Source organism: Bombyx mandarina, chromosome 05, assembly GCF_030267445.1.
Source record: "Bombyx mandarina strain Sakado chromosome 05, ASM3026744v2".
Classification (NCBI taxonomy): domain Eukaryota; kingdom Metazoa; phylum Arthropoda; class Insecta; order Lepidoptera; family Bombycidae; genus Bombyx; species Bombyx mandarina.
In genome coordinates, this window is record NC_143212.1 from 10819683 (window position 1) to 10838143 (window position 18461).

General features: G+C 34.9%; 2 protein-coding genes across 3 annotated transcripts; one reads left to right on the top strand and one right to left on the bottom strand.

Annotated features, from left to right (window-relative positions):
• The first annotated feature begins 134 nt into the window (after nt 1-134).
• On the top strand, nt 135-11777 carry Nt5c (5' nucleotidase C). 2 transcript variants are annotated; one of them, XM_028178947.2, is made up of 9 exons: nt 135-564; nt 812-987; nt 1151-1378; nt 1868-2002; nt 4561-4718; nt 5025-5211; nt 6051-6191; nt 8327-8478; nt 9250-11777. In XM_028178947.2, exons 1-9 carry the CDS (start codon nt 387-389, stop codon nt 9473-9475), a joined length of 1581 nt encoding a protein of 526 aa, XP_028034748.2. In that variant the 5' UTR covers nt 135-386; the 3' UTR covers nt 9476-11777. The 2 variants fall into 2 exon arrangements, with proteins under 2 accessions (XP_028034748.2, XP_028034749.2); XM_028178948.2 differs by having other exon boundaries at nt 9271-11777.
• Nucleotides 11764-17723, bottom strand: LOC114250917 (endoribonuclease Arlr). Its single transcript, XM_028185014.2, has 6 exons — nt 17277-17723; nt 16220-16331; nt 16043-16127; nt 15204-15356; nt 13316-13404; nt 11764-12234 (listed from the first exon to the last, which is right to left on the bottom strand). Exons 1-6 carry the CDS (start codon nt 17648-17650, stop codon nt 11998-12000), a joined length of 1050 nt encoding a protein of 349 aa, XP_028040815.2. The 5' UTR covers nt 17651-17723; the 3' UTR covers nt 11764-11997.
• Nucleotides 17724-18461: the final 738 nt, after the last annotated feature.

Genomic DNA, 18461 nt, shown 5'->3' on the forward strand with positions numbered 1-18461 from the left:
ATGCTGACAAAAATTGAAAACAAATTATTATTATTAAAAATATAAGAAATCATAGAAGCATTGTTTCTCTTGCTTATTAATAGACTAAAAAAAAATTGGACTGCTTGACAGATGACATGATTGACGTCAACGACATTGAAATCAGCAGGCAGTCAGAAATAAAGATAGCAGAATTTTTGTAATATTATGTGAATACTACATAATTCTTTACAATTATGCAACAGTTTGTTTTAAGTTGCGTTAATGCTTGAAATAATTAATAAGCCCATCTTATATGGAAGTTTTAAATAAGACTAATCTTTTTGTTTGTACACAAATGCTGTAAGAACTGGAAGCTATCAGCGCATTTATTATAATTTTACAATAATTCAAAACTTTCGGTAAAAATGTCTTTGTTAATCAGTTCGGTTGGTAATTTATTTCTTGGAGTCAAAACCTCTCGCACGGGTTTAATTCAGAAAACATTAAAATATTCCGAAGTAAAGAGTGCTTTATTTTTGAAGAAATATTCTACAAGGGAACTGTTAAATGAAGCCTATTGCCGTACTAAACTCAAATGTAGATGTAAGTATCACATTTGTTACTAGCATGTATGTAGATTCAGTACAGAAATTTCAAAAAATTTGAGACAAAGATAATTATTGACATTGGCACTTGCCTTAAATTTTACACTTAGATACGTAATATTTTAAATGGCTCTTTACTTTACAACATTCTATGAACAAAATTGAATGTCCCAAACATAAAAAACTATTTTCTTTAATAACTGGGATGGATGTATCAGTTAATGACATAATATTTTTTGTTATAGCCAAAAAGCTTCCACAAGATGTTAATCCTAAAGGTGTTTTTGCGTGCAATGAATTGGACCTTTCGGAAGTACAAGTATATGGATTTGACTATGACTATACCTTGGCGCACTATAAACCCACAATGGAACACCTGCTTTATAATCTTGGTAGAGAATATCTGTTAGAGAAGTACAATGTAAGCCACTCCTTTTACAAACAACTAAATATCATCTTATTACTATATTTTAAACAGTTATCCAACACTTCTTTTTTTATAATTTATATTCAGAACAGTAAATTTAGAAATTCAATATACCTATGTACATTCACAATATTAAAATTATCATGCACATTTTCAGTACCCTCCAGAAATATTGAAACTGGAATACAAACCCAATTTTGCTGTTCGAGGTTTACATTATGACATTGAAAAGGGACTTCTTTTAAAACTTGACTCTTTCCTGCAAATACAATTTGGAGCTGTGTACAGAGGTCTCACACCTGTATCAACAGATGAGGTTCTCAAATTGTACAAAAATAGGATTATACCGATTGCCTATGTGGAAGGGGACACAAGGGCTCATAAGGTATACTATTAAAATTGAAATAGTTTTTGAACATTCACTATTTTAATGTTATAAGTCCAATATATAAATTTTGATTACATTGTCTTCATGTGTGACATTGAGAAATGTAAACTGCTTTGTATACTGTATATAAAATGAATATAAAAAGGAATTAAAAAATATGAATCATGACCACATCTAAAAACTTCGAAGAATACTAATAAAAATGATATATTTATTAGTCAAACATTGGTGATATACAATCATTAATTAATCAAGTAAGGCATTCCTTATCTCTAAACATTAACGAAATCAGTAATTATTATGCAACGACTATATCGTAGATAACAATTTATAACAAGCTAAAAGACGGATCTTAGCATTGATAAAACTAACTAGAATGTCTTAGTGTTGAATTTATTTCATGGCAAATATAAATTATTTCCTTTAAGTAATTTCCTGACCCTCATTCTAAATAATGATTTCACAAAATACATGATTTTTTTTCAGCCAAATCGGGCAAAGATGGTGCACTTGGCTGATTTATTCTCAGTACCGGAGATGGGCCTGTTATGTAATGTTGCAGAGTATTTTATAAAAAATCACATTGACTACCACCCTGAAATATTGTTCTTAGATGTCAAGGTTTGCTTTAACAATTTTTGCATAATTTTTCATGATTTCTGTGAGCTTAAAATATTGCATGAGTTTTAATTGTTCATAAATAATAGGCATTTTATTTACCCTTGGATACTAATTGGATACTACTCTAAAAGATGAAAAATCTGGAGTTTCTAGCAGTTTTGACAGTCATTTTTTATTTTTTTTTATTATTGCTTAGATGAGTGGACGAGCTCACAGCCCACCTGGTGTTAAGTGGTTACTGGAGCCCATAGACATCTACAACGTAAATGCGCCACGCACCTTGAGATATAAGTTCTAAAGTCTGAGTATAGTTACAACGGCTGCCCCACCCTTCAAACCGAAACGCATTACTGCTTCACGGCTGAAATAGGCAGGGAGGTGGTACCTACCCCCGCGGACTCACTAGAGGTCCTACCACCACTAATTACGCAAATTATAATTTTTGCGGGTTTGATTTTTATTACACAATGTTATTCCTTCATCGTGGAAGTCAATCCGGAACATTTGTTAAGTACGTATTTTATTAGAAAAATTGGTCCCGGTCTGCGGGATTCGAACACCGGTGCATCGCTACATACCTAGGCGGCACTGAAAATTTCGGGAATTAACGAAGTGACACAACATTACTATTTAAAAATGTATTTATTGCTTTTCGAAGTATTCTCCGCGAAATTTGACACATTTTTCCATACGATGGTACCAATCATTGAAGCAACCATTCCATTCGGAAGTTGGGGTCTCCAAAATGGCCGTTTTGTAGGCGTCCACAGCTTCTTCAGGTGATGAAAATCTCTGTCCACGCAATTTATTCTTTATTTTAGGGAAAGTATAGAAATCATTAGGGCTTAGGTCGGGGCTGTACGACGGATGGTCTAATAATTCTATGTTTTCTTGCTCTAAAAACTCTTTTGTTCTGTGCGCGGTGTGAGAACTCGCATTGTCGTGATGGAGGATGATGCGGCGGTTGCAGTTCTCTTTACGGAGTTCAGAAACGACCTGTGGCAAACAAATGCTAGCATACCATTCTGCATTAATCGTTCTTTGTCCCTCAAGAGGAATAGTCGTAACATGGTCGGTTTTGGAGACAAACGTGGCCACCATTTTTTTTGCAACACTCCGTGAACGAACAATTTTTGTTGGCTTTAACTCATTTTCGAACACCCAAACAAGTGACTGGTTTTTTGTTTCGGGTTCGTACGCGTATATCCAGGATTCGTCACCTGATACAATGTTGTATACAGCATTTAAGGATCCTGCGTGGAATCTTTCGAGAGTTCTGACCCACCAAGTAACGCGAGCCGCTTTTTGCTCTTCACAGAGCGAATGCGGTATCCATCGGGAAAACAACTTTTTTACACCTACATTTTCATGCAAGATTATTTGTATTTGACTCATGCCAATGTCTAAAGTTGCCTGAATTTCGCGATATGTCACATGTCGATCTTCCTTAATCAGCTTACGCACAGCATCAACGTTTTCTTGGGTGACTGCAGTTTTTGGACGACCTTGACGGGGATCATCACTGAGCTTGACACGTCCACGTTGAAACTCAGCAAACCAGCGATAAATTGTGGTTTTGGATGGGGCTTCATCACCAAATGCAGAAATCATCCGGTCAACACACTGTTTTTGTGTTAAACCACTTCGAAAGTCATAATAAATCATCGCTCTTGAATTTTTTCGAGTCAATTCCATTTTCTCAACGACTAAACAAGTTTGACAAAACCTCGTGACAAGACCGAGAATCTTTTTTTAAATAAATAAATGGTATTCGATTTATTAAAACCAAGGACTTTTCAATTAAAAAGATTTTAATATGACGGGAACAGTGGAAATATTTCATTCCCGATACTTTTAGTGCAGCCCTCGTACGAATGCACCGGACGTCTTTTCTTTTAGGCCACGAGGACGACAAAAGTCTAGTTTAAATGCACTTAAAGCCCACATATCCCCATGGCTATTCGAAATATCTTTTCAATTAATGTTTCAATATTTAAGCAATATAACCTACAGGTACTAATTTTTTTAATTGCTTATGTGGATGGACAAGCTCATGGCCCACCTGGTGCTTAGTGGTTGCCAGAGCCAATAGTAATCAACAATATAAATGCCGCCACCCAACTTGACATATTAGTTCTATGTCTCAGTATTACAGTATAGCGGCCGCTCTACCCTTTAATCCGTTAACCATTACCGCTTCCCGACAGATATAGGCAGGGTGGAGGTATGTACTGGTACTGGGTCACAAGACGTCCCTACCACCTAAAATAGCATGTACCGAGAATAATCAGGGACATTAATACAAAGTTTAACTTATAACTTCTTACTGTTACTTTAATAATACAAATGGAAATTTTTAAAAACGCAGAAAGCAAATGTCTAGATTTCCCAGCACTAAATACGGGCCGCTATTTGTGATCATGCACTATGGATTGTTGAAATGCTGAATAAATTATTTTCCAAAAGTTAAATACGTTGGAGCATTTCTTGGCTATAAAATATATAAGTCATAACTGCGACTCACAGAGTTTAATTCCCAAATTATCTTCGATTTTCAGAATTCAGTGCAGAGCTGCCATCCAATAATGCACAAGATCGTTGCTCAGAATGTGGAGGAATACATAAGACCTAATAAAAAATTACGCAATTATTTCCAAATGTTACAGGAAAGTGACAAAAAACTTTTCCTTGTAACAAACAGTCCCTACCATTTTGTGTGAGTTTTTTTTTAAAGAAATTTAAATTTAAAATATTACAAGACAGTATTTGTCAATTGGTAGTAAGTAGTTCAATAGTCAGCTCACTAAATGTAGTCCTAGGGTTGATTTTTATTATCAGAAAATAATTCTCGACAACAGATGCATAATCATGATTTGAATGAATTTCCCCCATCATTTCAAAAGCTACATTTTTTAAAATAGCTGAGCTAAAAATTATAGTCAAGACCAAAAACTTCTATCGAATAGAAATAAAAGCGATTATTTCTATATTCTATCTACATATCATATTGGTATATTTTCAGTAACGCTGGAATGGAGATGCTAGTCGGTCACGACTGGCGGGACTTCTTCGATGTCGTGATAGTCAACGCTAACAAACCGAAGTTCTTCACGGAGGTGTCGAGGCCGATCAGAGTATTCGATAAGAACGCCAACAGTCACATATGGGAGAAGGTTACTTCATTAGAAAAAGGAATCATCTATTATGAGGTTAGAACTTTTACTGCAACCCAGTTTGCGTGTATTCAAGTATGTATTGTTGTTTTATTCAGAGCAACAATTATCTAACCACAAAATAATATGCATATAATGCGATTAAATTGTTATTAGTATTGTTACCTAGTATTCGCTCGTGAGTAGTAGTCGTATCTTTGATTTATTTATTTTGTGCAAGCGGACCGCTCCGGCTCCGCTCGGATCTTTAACAAAAATTTCAACGAAATTTGACGTTGTTTTATTTTTTAAAATAAAAGAATACCTATTGCGGCATAATTATAATAGTTAGACATATGCTGTCATCGACACTTTTTGTAAATAATAATGTGTTCTACAATGTCATAGTACGTTATTTTATTCTATCATCAATAGTTTTCGCAGGGCACGCGATGTAAAGAATATTTTAGGTTTTTTTTTACTCCTTGGGTTACATTATTGGAGTTTTAGTAAGGATCCCTAATTTTTTCAAAATTTTAATTTTTTAGCATATGTCACTCGGGAACTCGGGAATACTGTAGCTTCATAACAGTGAAAGATTTTTTCTAATCGGTCCAGTAGTTTCGGAGCCTATTAGATACAAACAAACAAAAAAATCTTTCCTCTTTATAATATTTTTATAGATTGCATACTTGGGTTGTCGAGCTCACGACCCACCTGATGTTAAGTGGATTCCGGACCCATAGACATCTACAAAATAAATGCCGCCACCTACCTCGAGATGTGTGTTCTAAGGTCTCAGTATAGTACAACGGCTGCCCCACCTTTCAAACTAAATCAATTTGCTAATATGAATTGAACCCCAATAATGGAATGCGTGTATGTGATCCTTTCAGGGTACCGTAAAACAGCTTCAAGACTTGACTGGGTGGTGTGGACATCAAGTGTTGTACTTCGGGGACCATCCGTACAGTGACCTCGCTGACGTCACGCTCGAACACGGCTGGAGGACCGGAGCCATCATCAATGAACTCACAGTTAGTCACTTTGAAAACATTACCAAAATCTAAAGACCCCTCACCCATTAGTGATCACCCCACCATGCTCTATTGTGGTTATGATTTATCTTAAAACATCAAATTATTTATACTCCACTAAGTCTCTAGTAAATCGGATAAACCACGTACAAACGTATAGATGGTGAGCCAAAAACACCTATTTTTAAATATTAAAAATACAGAAATGTATATTGTAAGTTAAGATATATTAAAGACCCCAGATTTAGTGAATGTCGATTACGTAAAAAAGAAAAAAATACTCATTGTTCGTCAATAAATTTCAATAATCAAACAAACTTTCTTGTTGAAATAATTTTGCACTTATATATTAGCCAACTTCAAAGAAGGTAAAGGTTCTGTTTCTCTTGTTATTGTTGACCGATTTTGATTGTTTTTTTTTTGTTTAAAATTAGATACTTGCGCGATTGTTCCATTGCTATATTCAATCTATGTGTTTAACTCTTATAATCGGATTTTAATTTGTTCTTTAAGTGATGATAAAATAAATTCATACCAATGTACCGTTTTATATCGGGTTGCATTTAATATAGAAATCAGCAAAATGGATAGCACAGCCACGAAGCTATCATAAATAAAGTAAAAACAAAACATTCATAATTTATACGAATGCGTGTATATTTACAACGTTTTATCACGACACGAGAGAAACTCACAGTTGTTGGACATTACGAACACACAAGATATACTCTTATTTAGCGCCGGGGAAAGTGATCGAATCTTACAGAATAACATTTCTATATTGTGGAAATAATCAGAAATATTTGAAGTCTTCGTGGCCTAAAAGACAATACGCCCGGTGTATTGAACCGTGCCACTGAGCCGGTGTTCAAATCCCGCATGCAGGTACCAATTTTGGGTCTAACGAAATACGTACTTAACACGTGCTGACGAATGACTTTCACAATGAAGAAATAAAATAACTCCAAAATTATCATTTACCTAATTGCTATACAATTGAGACACACATATATACTTCAAGTCGTAATATGATTGGCGGACATTCACGTTGTGACATTTATGGTAACCACTTAACGTCAGAAGGGCTGTGAATTCGTCTTTGTCGCAATAAAAAAAATACAAACCACGAAGAACAAATTCGCTTTAGGATTGTGTTAATTTGAACTAATAATGTGTAGTGAAAGTGCATTCCGAAACGGGTTTTTTTTCCTACCTAAGCTGATAGCCTTGAGAGGCTATTTCACCGTAACATAAACTAGTAGGTGAGCTCGCGGGGCTCAAACCTGACGACGTTGCTAACACGAACCCTAGCAAGAGCCGTGCTTCGCAGAATCTACCACCGGATCGGAAACGCGACCCGCTGAGAAGATCCGGCGAGAAACTCAGTGGGCTGTGTCTATGAGTTAATTCGCTCGTCGAGCCCTTCGTCGCAAGCGACGGGTTCGACGAGGACAGTGACCGGTGCTTGTGGTACATAAAAACGCCGTTAATGGATCGGGAGAATCCGTAATGACGTGTTTTGGGCGACGTCAACTATTTACCATCCGGTCTACAGGATCGGGTATGTAGTTTCCACCGGCCACGACAAGAGGATTCTCATGTCGTGCCGCCTTCTAAAAGTGGCGCAACCGAAACGGTAGTAAAGTTTGATTTAAAAGCGCCTGAGAAGACGTACTTAAATAAATAAAACATTTTGATATTCACAATAGTTGACAAGTGTTGTAGGTAAATTTTATATTTTTTTCGATAGCCGATGAGACTACGGCATTATTATTATGATATTGAGTCATCATCGCTGCTTCACGCACCTACTGCCCTACTCGAGATGAGAAGGAGAGAGAACCTTTCGTATCCTTCAACCAGGACATGGTGAAATCGTTATAAAAGCATATATAGACGATACGATGGTATCCACCCCAATGTCGGTAGTGCTATTTCGCCGCGCTACCTAAGATTATACTTAAGTGCGAATTGGCATCTCGTTCCTCCCTGTTACCCTTTAAGATCAATTTAAGAATACATAATTCAATTTGAGAAAAACCTAGCTTAGTCTCTGTTATTATAATCTCATTAAATTTTAGGTTAGTATTTTGTGTTAGCGTTTAATTGATCAAAAACTTTTTTTTAATTCGTAGCACGAGATCAACACACTGAATACGAGGTCGTTTAAGGAAAACGCGAATTGGCTTCAAATGCTGACGCAACTGATTGAGGACCATCAAGACTACAAGGACCCGGAGGCAATGGAGGTGCTCACACAGTGGATGGTCGAGAGGGACTACCTCAGGTAACTAATTCATTCAAATCTATTTATGCAAACTTTTCACAATTTATAAAAAAATAAACGCTCTCGATTAAATCGAATGAAATAAACTGTATGGACGTGTAAATGGTTTATTTATTTATATTTATTGCTTAGATGTGTAGACGAGCTGACGAACCTGGTGTTGTTGGTTACCGGTGCCCATATTCATCTACAACGTAAATGCCGCCACCCATCTTAAGATATGAGTTCTAATGTCTCAGTATAGTTACAACGACTGCCCCACCCTTCAAACCAAAACGCATTACTGCTTCACGTCAGAAATAGACGGGGTGGTGGTACCTACCCGTGCGGACTCCCAGAAGGTCCTAGTAGGCCACCAGTAAAAATGGTGGTTTAATGATAACCGTCGCTTATTTCATCAACAACAAATTAGTACATTACTATTAGCCTATTATCATTGAGTATTCGTGAACGCACATCAAATTACCAAAATATATTAAAAACAATGTTTTCTGTAACTAACTAGTGCAATGCTTCCACTTCAAACTCTCTATCCAACAGTAAATATTGTTAAATAAGTTGTCTGTTTTATAACGTTTGTTGTCTTTAAGATTTCTAAGAGCACAATTTCATAGCACAATTTAAAATAATAACATTTATAATAATACATAATTAACAAGTTTTAATTTGATAGAACAGTGTAGGGTATGGTTTGTGTGTGTAGTTTTAAAGATATCGTTTCAATAAATGACTTGTGTATTGTTTGTGTTTGCTTTCATGCTCCCAATGTAGGAGTTATTATATCGGTTCCAGGAATGAGATCAAGGCGGTGTTTAACCCACAGTTCGGTAGCGTGTTCCGTACGTATCACAACCCCACGTATTTCAGCAGGAGACTTTTCAGATTCGCCGACATCTACACTTCGAATATAATCAATCTGTTAAATTATTCTTTGACGCACACGTTTTATCCGCGACGCGGCGTTATGCCACACGAATACGGTTCTTATTTCGTTTAAGTGAAGTGTTATTTTGTGTATTTAATTTTTTTTGTGTTTTGTTTATTGCTTGTATAGTCCGGCAAGGTTGTTTGCGTGTGAATGACTTTTGTGCAAGAGTGTCACTGAGATGACAGTGTTACAAGTAATGAAAAAAATAATTTTAATAGTTACTTTGTTACGTTAAAAATCTTGCAGGTCAGAACGTTACCAGTCAAACTCAGACAGACATTCTTGTCCAAAATCTTTTGACTTGATAGTTTGGTTATAAATGTGAAATCTCAATACCAAATTTCAGTATCATGATTTTTGTGTTTTGTATTTTTTTTATGTACAATCAGATTATAGTGATTTTGCCATAATGCAAAATGCAGCCTTGTCGGATCATACAAGTGCTTTATTATGAAATATAACCTATATAGAAATAAGGTCTAGTTTTGATTACATTTTTGCTCAATCAATTAGAATCTGTATTACATTTTTTTTTGTTCTTCGTATCGGCTTTGAAACATATCATATTTAGTGAAATTTATTCGTTCTTATTCTAGTCACCTTTATAGTTTTTGCTGATTGTTTTCTGTCTATAATAATAATTTCATAATTCGTTAAATCAATTCTCAAATCTATGATTTTTAAGAACATTCTTATATACATTTATACAACCCATCGTTTTTTTGCTGCCAAAAATATATCAACAGATAATTTTGTAAGGATGACGTAGCTACTATTTCAAATTAAATAAAAAAATTGACGAACATGAGCTCAGTATTCAAATTATGAATGTAAAGTATTTAAAAAAGGATTATGTTTAATTTATCCAATTCATATTTTTTTTATAACACCCTTATATCTGTTTTTTTTTTTAAAAGTAACAAACAGTAAATATGTAACTAAGAAATCTCAAGTCGAAAAACAATTAGTGAGGAATATAAACGCGGTAGTAATAAGTATAATATACTAGATAAGACAACAAGTATTCTTCAAGAAAAATGCTAAAAACATACGGGTTTTATAATTGGAAAAAATTATTGGTAAGGTAATAAATAAATTTAGCAGTTTTCAACTCTGATTTAAATAGAAATGCATTTTTGATGCATTCAACATTGTATTTTAGTGTCATTTTTAACATTAATCGGCGCTAATTTATAAGGTTTTTTTTTTGTAGTTGTAACTGTTTGTAACACAAATAATTGCGATAAACTCAATCAAATCCTTTTTATTTTATATGGGCATAGGCAAGCTATGTTTTTGTTTCTAATTTAATTTATCAGTATTACTTTTATATTGACCTTTTTTGTCTTTTATATTTCATCCCATTCAATAAAGTTACATTAAAATCATAAAATTTTATATCTAGAAAATATGTTTTACAGTATATAGAATATTTTAGAAAGATTCAAATATTGTTTTTTTTTTAAATTACAAAAAATCAAAAAACATTAAAATCATGACATTATTGAAACTCTTGCAATTAAAAAATAGGTTTTTTCTCTTCGTCCACGCTAATGGCAGAACCGATTTGACTAGTTTTCAGTAGTGTATTGAGAGAAACTTAAAGAAACAATATTTGTCTCATTCAAGTCAGTTGACGTCCAAAAGCAACGATGACCATCAACCAAAAAACAAAAGATATTTGAGGAACGCGACTAACTACGATGACTCGCGTTAATTCTCAGTTTAATATTTCGTGACCTAACGCTTATGATGGGTTTACTCAACTCTATTGCGATTGTAATGAATAAAACAAATTATAATATTACCGTTAGTGACTTTTTGTACATTCAAGTTTCGCGTGAATTGTAATCGGTAGGTCAAAGTTACATTTTATTATTACAGAGATATCGTTACGAAACGTCTTAGCGACAATTATTTTGTACGAATCGGCTCGTATTAAGATAATTAATTCGGAATTCAGATAAATATTTGTAAAAAAAGAACAAAGAAATGAAAATGTTTTAGATTTGTAGCGTCGATTTGTTTCGATAAATTCTTAGTACAAACTGCTCATTTATTTTAAGTAGATTTAATTCAATTTTCTTAGGAAATGTTATGAAATGTGCATTTCGTAATACTCTAACGTTATTCCTTATGTTTTGTTGAGGTTTTATTAGTTAGAATCATCGAATTATGTACACGAGTAATTATTATTGTTGTTTAATGTTCTGACACGAGTGAGTCGTAGATTTAGATTATATAGAGTTCGTAGTAGATAACCTTAATATTGTGCCATAGAACTATTGATAAACACGTCCTAGTATATAATAAGGGATATCTTTGTATTTCATAATTATATGTTACAATAAAACAAATTTTTAGAGATTTCGATTGGGCGTTTTATTATTTAAAAAATATGTATAAATTGTTTGATTTATTTACATATTTAGAACATCGTTATGATAATCTTGAGGTTTCGAAATATATGTTGCACTAATAAAATTGACTATTTGTTAGCTACACAAATATATGTTGTAGAAAATATAATAATAAAACTATAGTTCTTCCTTCAAGAGAAGACCTGTTTGTTTTTTTAAATATACATTTTTTTACCAAGTTGGGTAAGCGGTGTCGATGACCGGTAAGTTTTCGACTTTGATCGATTTCGTTTGGATAGTGAAGGGTATGTTGTTGAAGCGCAGTCTGCAAGGTCTGTCCGGGCGGGTCATGAAACAGAGCGTGTACAGAGCGGTCTCCAGTTCGGGGGAGGTGCCAACAAACATGTTCACTTCGGGCGCGTCTTTCGTTTCGCTCAACACCGAGTGCTGCTTGAGGATCAGCCCTTTCTGTGAAATTGGAATTCAGATTAATTTTGCTGCGTATTAAATGACGATAAAGGAATTGTTTTGGTTAATATGTAATGGCGGTAGAGAATGAGGAGCTATTGATAGATAGCCGCATTGCTACGTGAATGGACACAATAATAGCATCACTAATATAGTAAGTGAAGTAATAAGAGTAATGAATGTCCGTTATAAACTTAACATACATAACCAATCTATATTTCCAATTCGGTTTTCTGGTGAGTGTTTTGATGGCGTCTAAATACCGTCTCCCTCTATTTCTCCCGCGAGCTATAATGCTTTCCGGTTTGAAGGGTAGGACATCCATTGCACTGTAAAACTGAGACTTAAAATGTCTCAAGGTGGATGGCGGCATTTTCTTTGCTGATGTCTATGGGCACCAATAATCGCTTCAACCAAAGTGAATCTTGTACTCGTTCACCCTTCAGAGTAATATAAAAAATCTGTTTTCATGGTCCATATAGTGTTAAGTGATTACCGGTACACCCTTAGATGTCATAAAGCCCACGTTGAAACACAAAATAGAAGTCTCAAAACTACTTTCTACTATATCCGGCGAGAAACTCAGTGGGCTGTGTCTATGGGTTAGTTCACTCGTCGAACTCTTCGTCGTCATTGACGAGTACGAGGAGGACGGTGACTGGTGCTCGAAAGACCTAAAAGCACTGAGAGTGATTCTGGGGGAATAAGTACGCGACGTCTCCTGGGTCGGATAAGTAATAAGCGGTCACCACAATAAGATTTATCTTGACTTCGTATTGTTAAAACATACTAAAGTGATAGATTATTAAAAATTACAAACAATAGCAGCCAGTAAGCCTCTAGCAGCGTTTACTACATCAGATCTTTAAAATCTACGGTAAGATATGAAACTTGAGTACATAATATTGTCAATTTACTAAAAATATAACCTGCATATTATTTTCTTTGTTTGAATAAAATCTATATGTATGAGGGAAATTAATAAAATTTAAATTGGTAGCTAACAAATAATGAAAACCGGTGTCATCCAATGTAAACTAAGAGTAGATAGTTAAATAATAATCATACGAATAGTACTCACGCCACTAAGATCCAGCTTGTCGATGTAACCCAAGTAGTTGGCTTTGTGATCTAATTCACGTTTAGCGAAGAATAACCAGCTGTGAAGACCTGAATTGAAAAAATAAAACTGAGTATTTTTTTTATAGTAATTTTGTTCTTACCTTGAATTGATAACACTACTTTACAAGGTTTTTTACCCAGAGATGAAACTGATTTATATCGGTAGAGTTATAAACTCTTACTTAAAAACTGAAGCTGGAAAAAAATTAGGACGTCCAATTTTGTAAATATTGATTATATTTATTTTTTATCATTTTTATACATTTATCTCAAAAACAAATAAAAAATGGATCGTGTTACTTCTTCTTTTATAAAGATTCATATCAGTTTCCATTATTATAGACTAAAAGTAATTCGCTAACATATTTTTATCCCAAATTCTTTGGTATCTTTCCTCGAAAAACTTCAAATCCTGGTGAAAACGTTCGCCATGCTCATCACTCACGCTTCCCAGGTTTTCAGGAAAAAAGTCCAGATGATAATGTAAAAAATGAATTTTTAACGAAATATTCACTCTCGTTCTTTGGTAATTTCTCAGTAAATTGGAAATAATATCTGCTTAATTGTTTCCTAAGAAATTTTTCACTAATGCTCTAAATGAGCATCTTTTTCGACATTGGATAAGTTACCATCAAAATTTTAATCCTTTAATATTTTTCTTATTTGGGGATCCACAAAGATTCCTTCTTTGAGTTTTGCATCAAATAAACTAGGTAAAATGGTTTTTAAATACTTTAAAGCTTGTCCATCTTTGTCAAGTGCTTTGACAAAGTTTTTCATTAATTCCAGTTTGATGTAACAGCTGTAAGCTGGGTAATGATGGATTAGGAACTTTTTCAGAATGTAGCACAGGTTTTGTGACTGGTGCAACATCAGGATATTGTATGTGCTTTCGGTTTTTGTTGTTAAAACCTGTAGTTTAAGTTAGGCAGAAGTAACAGTCAGTAGTATGATTTGTTGGTTCTCTCCATTTCATTGGGATGCCGAATCGTAAATGTTTTCTTTTTCCTGTAGCCCAGTTCAATAATATACTTCTGCAATTTTCGCACACTACACCAGGAACCCATTTTTTATCAAGGTTTGTTACCGATTTGAAAATAATGGAGCTAGGCTCGTTTTACGTGATTCAGTGAGTGGTCTCTTCTTTTTTGACAAAATAATTTGACCACAAATATAGCAAAAGTTATTTGGGTTTAATTTACACTGCCTTGATGATATTTTAAAACAAATAAAAATGTTTGAATAGCACTTAAACGCAATAAAAACAATCTATAAACTCAGACACGGCTAACAAGGTAGCTTACTTAGGTGAATTCTGGTGAATGTGGTTATATCAAAAACTTGACGTGATAAAATTATGAGACATATATTTTTGTAGTAAGGGGGTCGGTAGAAAAGACACCCAATACGAATTATCTTTGGGTAAAAGAAAAACTTTTTTTTTGTAAAGCAGTGTAATTTGTCCAACATTGTTAGTCATTATTCTTGCGTTTGTTTGAGACCCGGAATTTTTCTTACTATTTTCATGGACTTAAAAACGTTTTATTTATCTTTTGAATTTTTACCGCTTTCTTTACAAGTGTTGTGTAGATATAATATGCAATGTTGCACATTGCAATATGACGTGTATGTATGTGCGATGTGATTTTTTTTTTAGAAGGTGGTGTATGTTGTGTAGATATAATATGCAATGTAGCACAAGTAAAAATATATTAATATTAAAAACAATAACTAACTTTAAAGCTTTGAGGTAGGTGCGTTTAAAATTTAAGGTTACCAATAAAGAATCAACTAATAATTAACCATTTTCATTATCTGTACCGTCAATCTGTTTGATATGGACTTACCTAGAACCTCGTTAGATTTCAGTTCAGCCATAAACACGTTCTCGAAGGCGCAACTGCATTTGCAAAGGCCGGTCCAGTGGCGTGCGTACTTCGTGAACCAAATCTTTCTCAGCAGCTCAACTTGTTCGGGGTACTCATTCAGCTGAGTAATGCCTGTGGTAAGACGTAAAATAAATGAAAGAGCATTTTGTAGCACCTACAGTAAAGGGTTGCGTGGTTGACACGGACGTCGTCGCATAGCCAACTGCCATTTCCTGGAAGTAGGGCGTAAACTCGCACGGATACCGCCGTAACAACCGTACTGACTATTCCTGCCGCGAAGGGGAGATACGTTCCCGTTTGTAGGCTGGGCAATCATGATGACTAAGGGTTACGGTAACCATTTAATATCAGATGAGCTGTGAATTCGTCCACTCATCTATCTATACAATAAATAAATTGTAAGTGTATAAGTAATAATAAAACGGAATAATAAGTACGTGAAAATACGAATAAGAAAAATCCAAGAACGTTTTTGACCATAATTTACTTACTGAATTTCATTCTAAAATTAGAATCAATTTGTAAATAAATAGCAAAAATCAATTAGAGCAGTTTTTCTAATATGCCTATGTTCTTACATACATAAAACTATAAAAAACTGTAATCGCTCCGATCCATTCATAAAAGAATATATGTATAAATAAATAAATAAACAAATGACAACGAAGCCTATGTTCTGGGTTACGTACGGAGAGGATTAATAATATCTTTTGCGCGTACGTAATGCCAATCATACGTACATGCTTCATTAAAAAATAAAAGATCATATTTAATTTTACTATTACGACTGAACCCACCTTTGTTGACTAAGAAAGTAATGAGGCTCCTGATGGGTCCCGTAGCAAGAATAGTGTTGATGTAAGTGGTTTGTTCCGTTTCTTCCTGCAACATGACATCATTCATATCAGTTTACCTTATTTAATGACTTGTTGAACGTATGCACGTCGAGTGATTCAATTGTAACGTTAACTTACATTCGGCGTAACAAACTCTGGTCTGATCACATTCTTGTGATAGTTGTCGAATAGTGCAACAAAAGGTCTTATTGTTGGTCCGCTCCATACATTCTCAGGAACGTTTAATAAACTGAAAATTTGAGAATATATTCGTGACTATAACGTTGAGATAGGTACCTACTTAATTTTTATTTTTGTAAACGCTTTATTTTGAGTGTTCGATATCGAAATTGTGCCTACAAAACTACGATTAGTATTTCTGTGATATAATTTAAAATAATATATCAATAACCTTAATTTTTAATGTGGTTTGTTTTTTATTTATTTATTTTTTATTGCGTAGATGGGTGGACGAGCTCACAGCCCACCTGATGTTAAGTGGTTACTGGAGCCCATAGACATCTACAACGTAGACGCGCCACCCACCTTGAGATACAAGTTCTAAAGTCTCAGTATAGTTACAACGGCTACCCCACCCTTCAAACCGAAACGCATTACTTCACGGCCGAAATAAGCAGGGCGGTGGTACCTATCCGCGCGGACTCACAAGAGGTCCTACCACCAGTAATTACGCAAATTATAATTTTGCGGGTTTGATTTTTATTACACGATGTTATTCCTTCACCGTGGAAGTCAATCGTGAACATTTGTTGAGTACATATTTCATTAGAAAAATTGGTACCCGCCTGCTCGATTCGAACACCGGTGCATCGCTTCAACACGAATGCACCGGACGTCTTATCCTTTAGGCCACGACGACTTCAAAATGTTTAGATAATGTTAGATAGTATGTAGAACAGGTATCGATATTCACGGTGGATTGGTCAAAAACACGGGCTTAGACTGTTGCACGTATCGTACAGGATATTAATTTAATATCATTATTTATGGGCATTTTTTATATAATAATATAATACATTAAATATTTATTTTCTGATGTTTCCATAAAACGGGAATGTATAATGTATGAACAAAATATTCAAGTGCAACATTGCCAATCAGTTATATTGTAATTTGGAATCTAATTTAAATACGTAGGACCGAATAAATACTAGATATACAAGCTGTAACTTACTTCGATTGTGCTTCATCATTCCTAGACATAGGAGTGGTCTTGCCTTGTAAATTCACTTGAATGTAGTTGAAGGCATTATTTATATCTGCATTAAACATTTCCTCGCTAACTCTGAGGAGGTCATCGTCGGTCGTCGAATCTTGTGCTTGGCGCAACAAATCTTCGTAGCTCTTCTTCTTCGCATAGTCAACGACGCCACCGACAACTGTGCCTATTTGCTGGAAAGTGTTTTGAGCTGTGTTCCCTTGCTGACCGGTCACATGATTGCTGATCAAGTTGGGAAGGATGTTGTTGAAGATCTGGCCCGCAGCCTGGGCTAAGTCATCAGCGTGACATACCCCCAGAAAAACAAAGAAAATCAATGTAATTTTCATATTTGATTAATGCGTATGATCTAGCGCAGTCCCGGCGCACTAGTGATTTTAGTTTAGAGCCCGCGCGGAGTGGGCGATGTTCGACCTTTGGGTGACGTCAGCTCCATGTGAATATGTATAAGTCCGTATAATATTGAGATTCAAACAACGTGCTTCTAGTTTTTGCCTCGACATATGTCATGAATATCTTAGTACATTGGTAAATAAACAAATTCAACCTTCATTGTGACTCGCATGTCGCTTCCATACCCCTTACGCATCGTTTGTAATATCGGAAGTTTCTTTGAGTAGTTCTCATCTGTGGGTTTCGTTTAATCCATCATTTAAAGATATAATATTTATTCACTCTTCTCTTCATATATGATCACTAAAAGAAAGTTATGAGTGGAGACATTATCGCAAGTACAGATCGTCGCAGGCGAGTGCGCGCGAGAAATGCAGTGATAGCGTGCATTATTGCGCGACGGTGTTACGGGAATTTTCTTATTTTACCTTATGTATTATGTATAAGACCGTATAAGTATATAACACGTTCAATAATGACCGGACCAACACAATGATTTGATGTGCTCTCAATTACTAGAAACACCAACGGCGCATCCATATAAATTCACAAAATTAGTAATTTTTTTATTGCTTAGGTGGGTGGTGTTAAGTGGTTACTGGAGCGCGTATGCATCTACATTGTAAATGCGCCACCCGCCTTGAGATATAAGTTCTAAGGTCTCAAGTATAGTTACAACGACTGCTCTACCCTCCAAACCAAAACGCATTACTGCTTCACGGCAGAAATAGGCAGGGTGGTGGTACC

What these genes read in the sequence shown, in the direction of transcription:
- Nt5c (XM_028178947.2), top strand. Translation starts at nt 387, where the DNA reads ATGTCTTTGTTAATCAGTTCGGTTGGTAATTTATTTCTTGGAGTCAAA. An exon ending in ATCTGTTAGAGAAGTACAAT is followed by an intron (nt 988 to 1,150) that starts GTAAGCCACTCC and finishes GCACATTTTCAG; the next exon opens with TACCCTCCAGAAATATTGAA. An exon ending in AAGGAATCATCTATTATGAG is followed by an intron (nt 5,212 to 6,050) that starts GTTAGAACTTTT and finishes TGATCCTTTCAG; the next exon opens with GGTACCGTAAAACAGCTTCA.
- LOC114250917 (XM_028185014.2), bottom strand. Translation starts at nt 17,650, where the DNA reads ATGAAAATTACATTGATTTTCTTTGTTTTTCTGGGGGTATGTCACGCT. An exon ending in CAGAGTTTGTTACGCCGAAT is followed by an intron (nt 16,128 to 16,219) that starts GTAAGTTAACGT and finishes GTCATGTTGCAG; the next exon opens with GAAGAAACGGAACAAACCAC. An exon ending in TACTTTCTTAGTCAACAAAG is followed by an intron (nt 15,357 to 16,042) that starts GTGGGTTCAGTC and finishes GTCTTACCACAG; the next exon opens with GCATTACTCAGCTGAATGAG.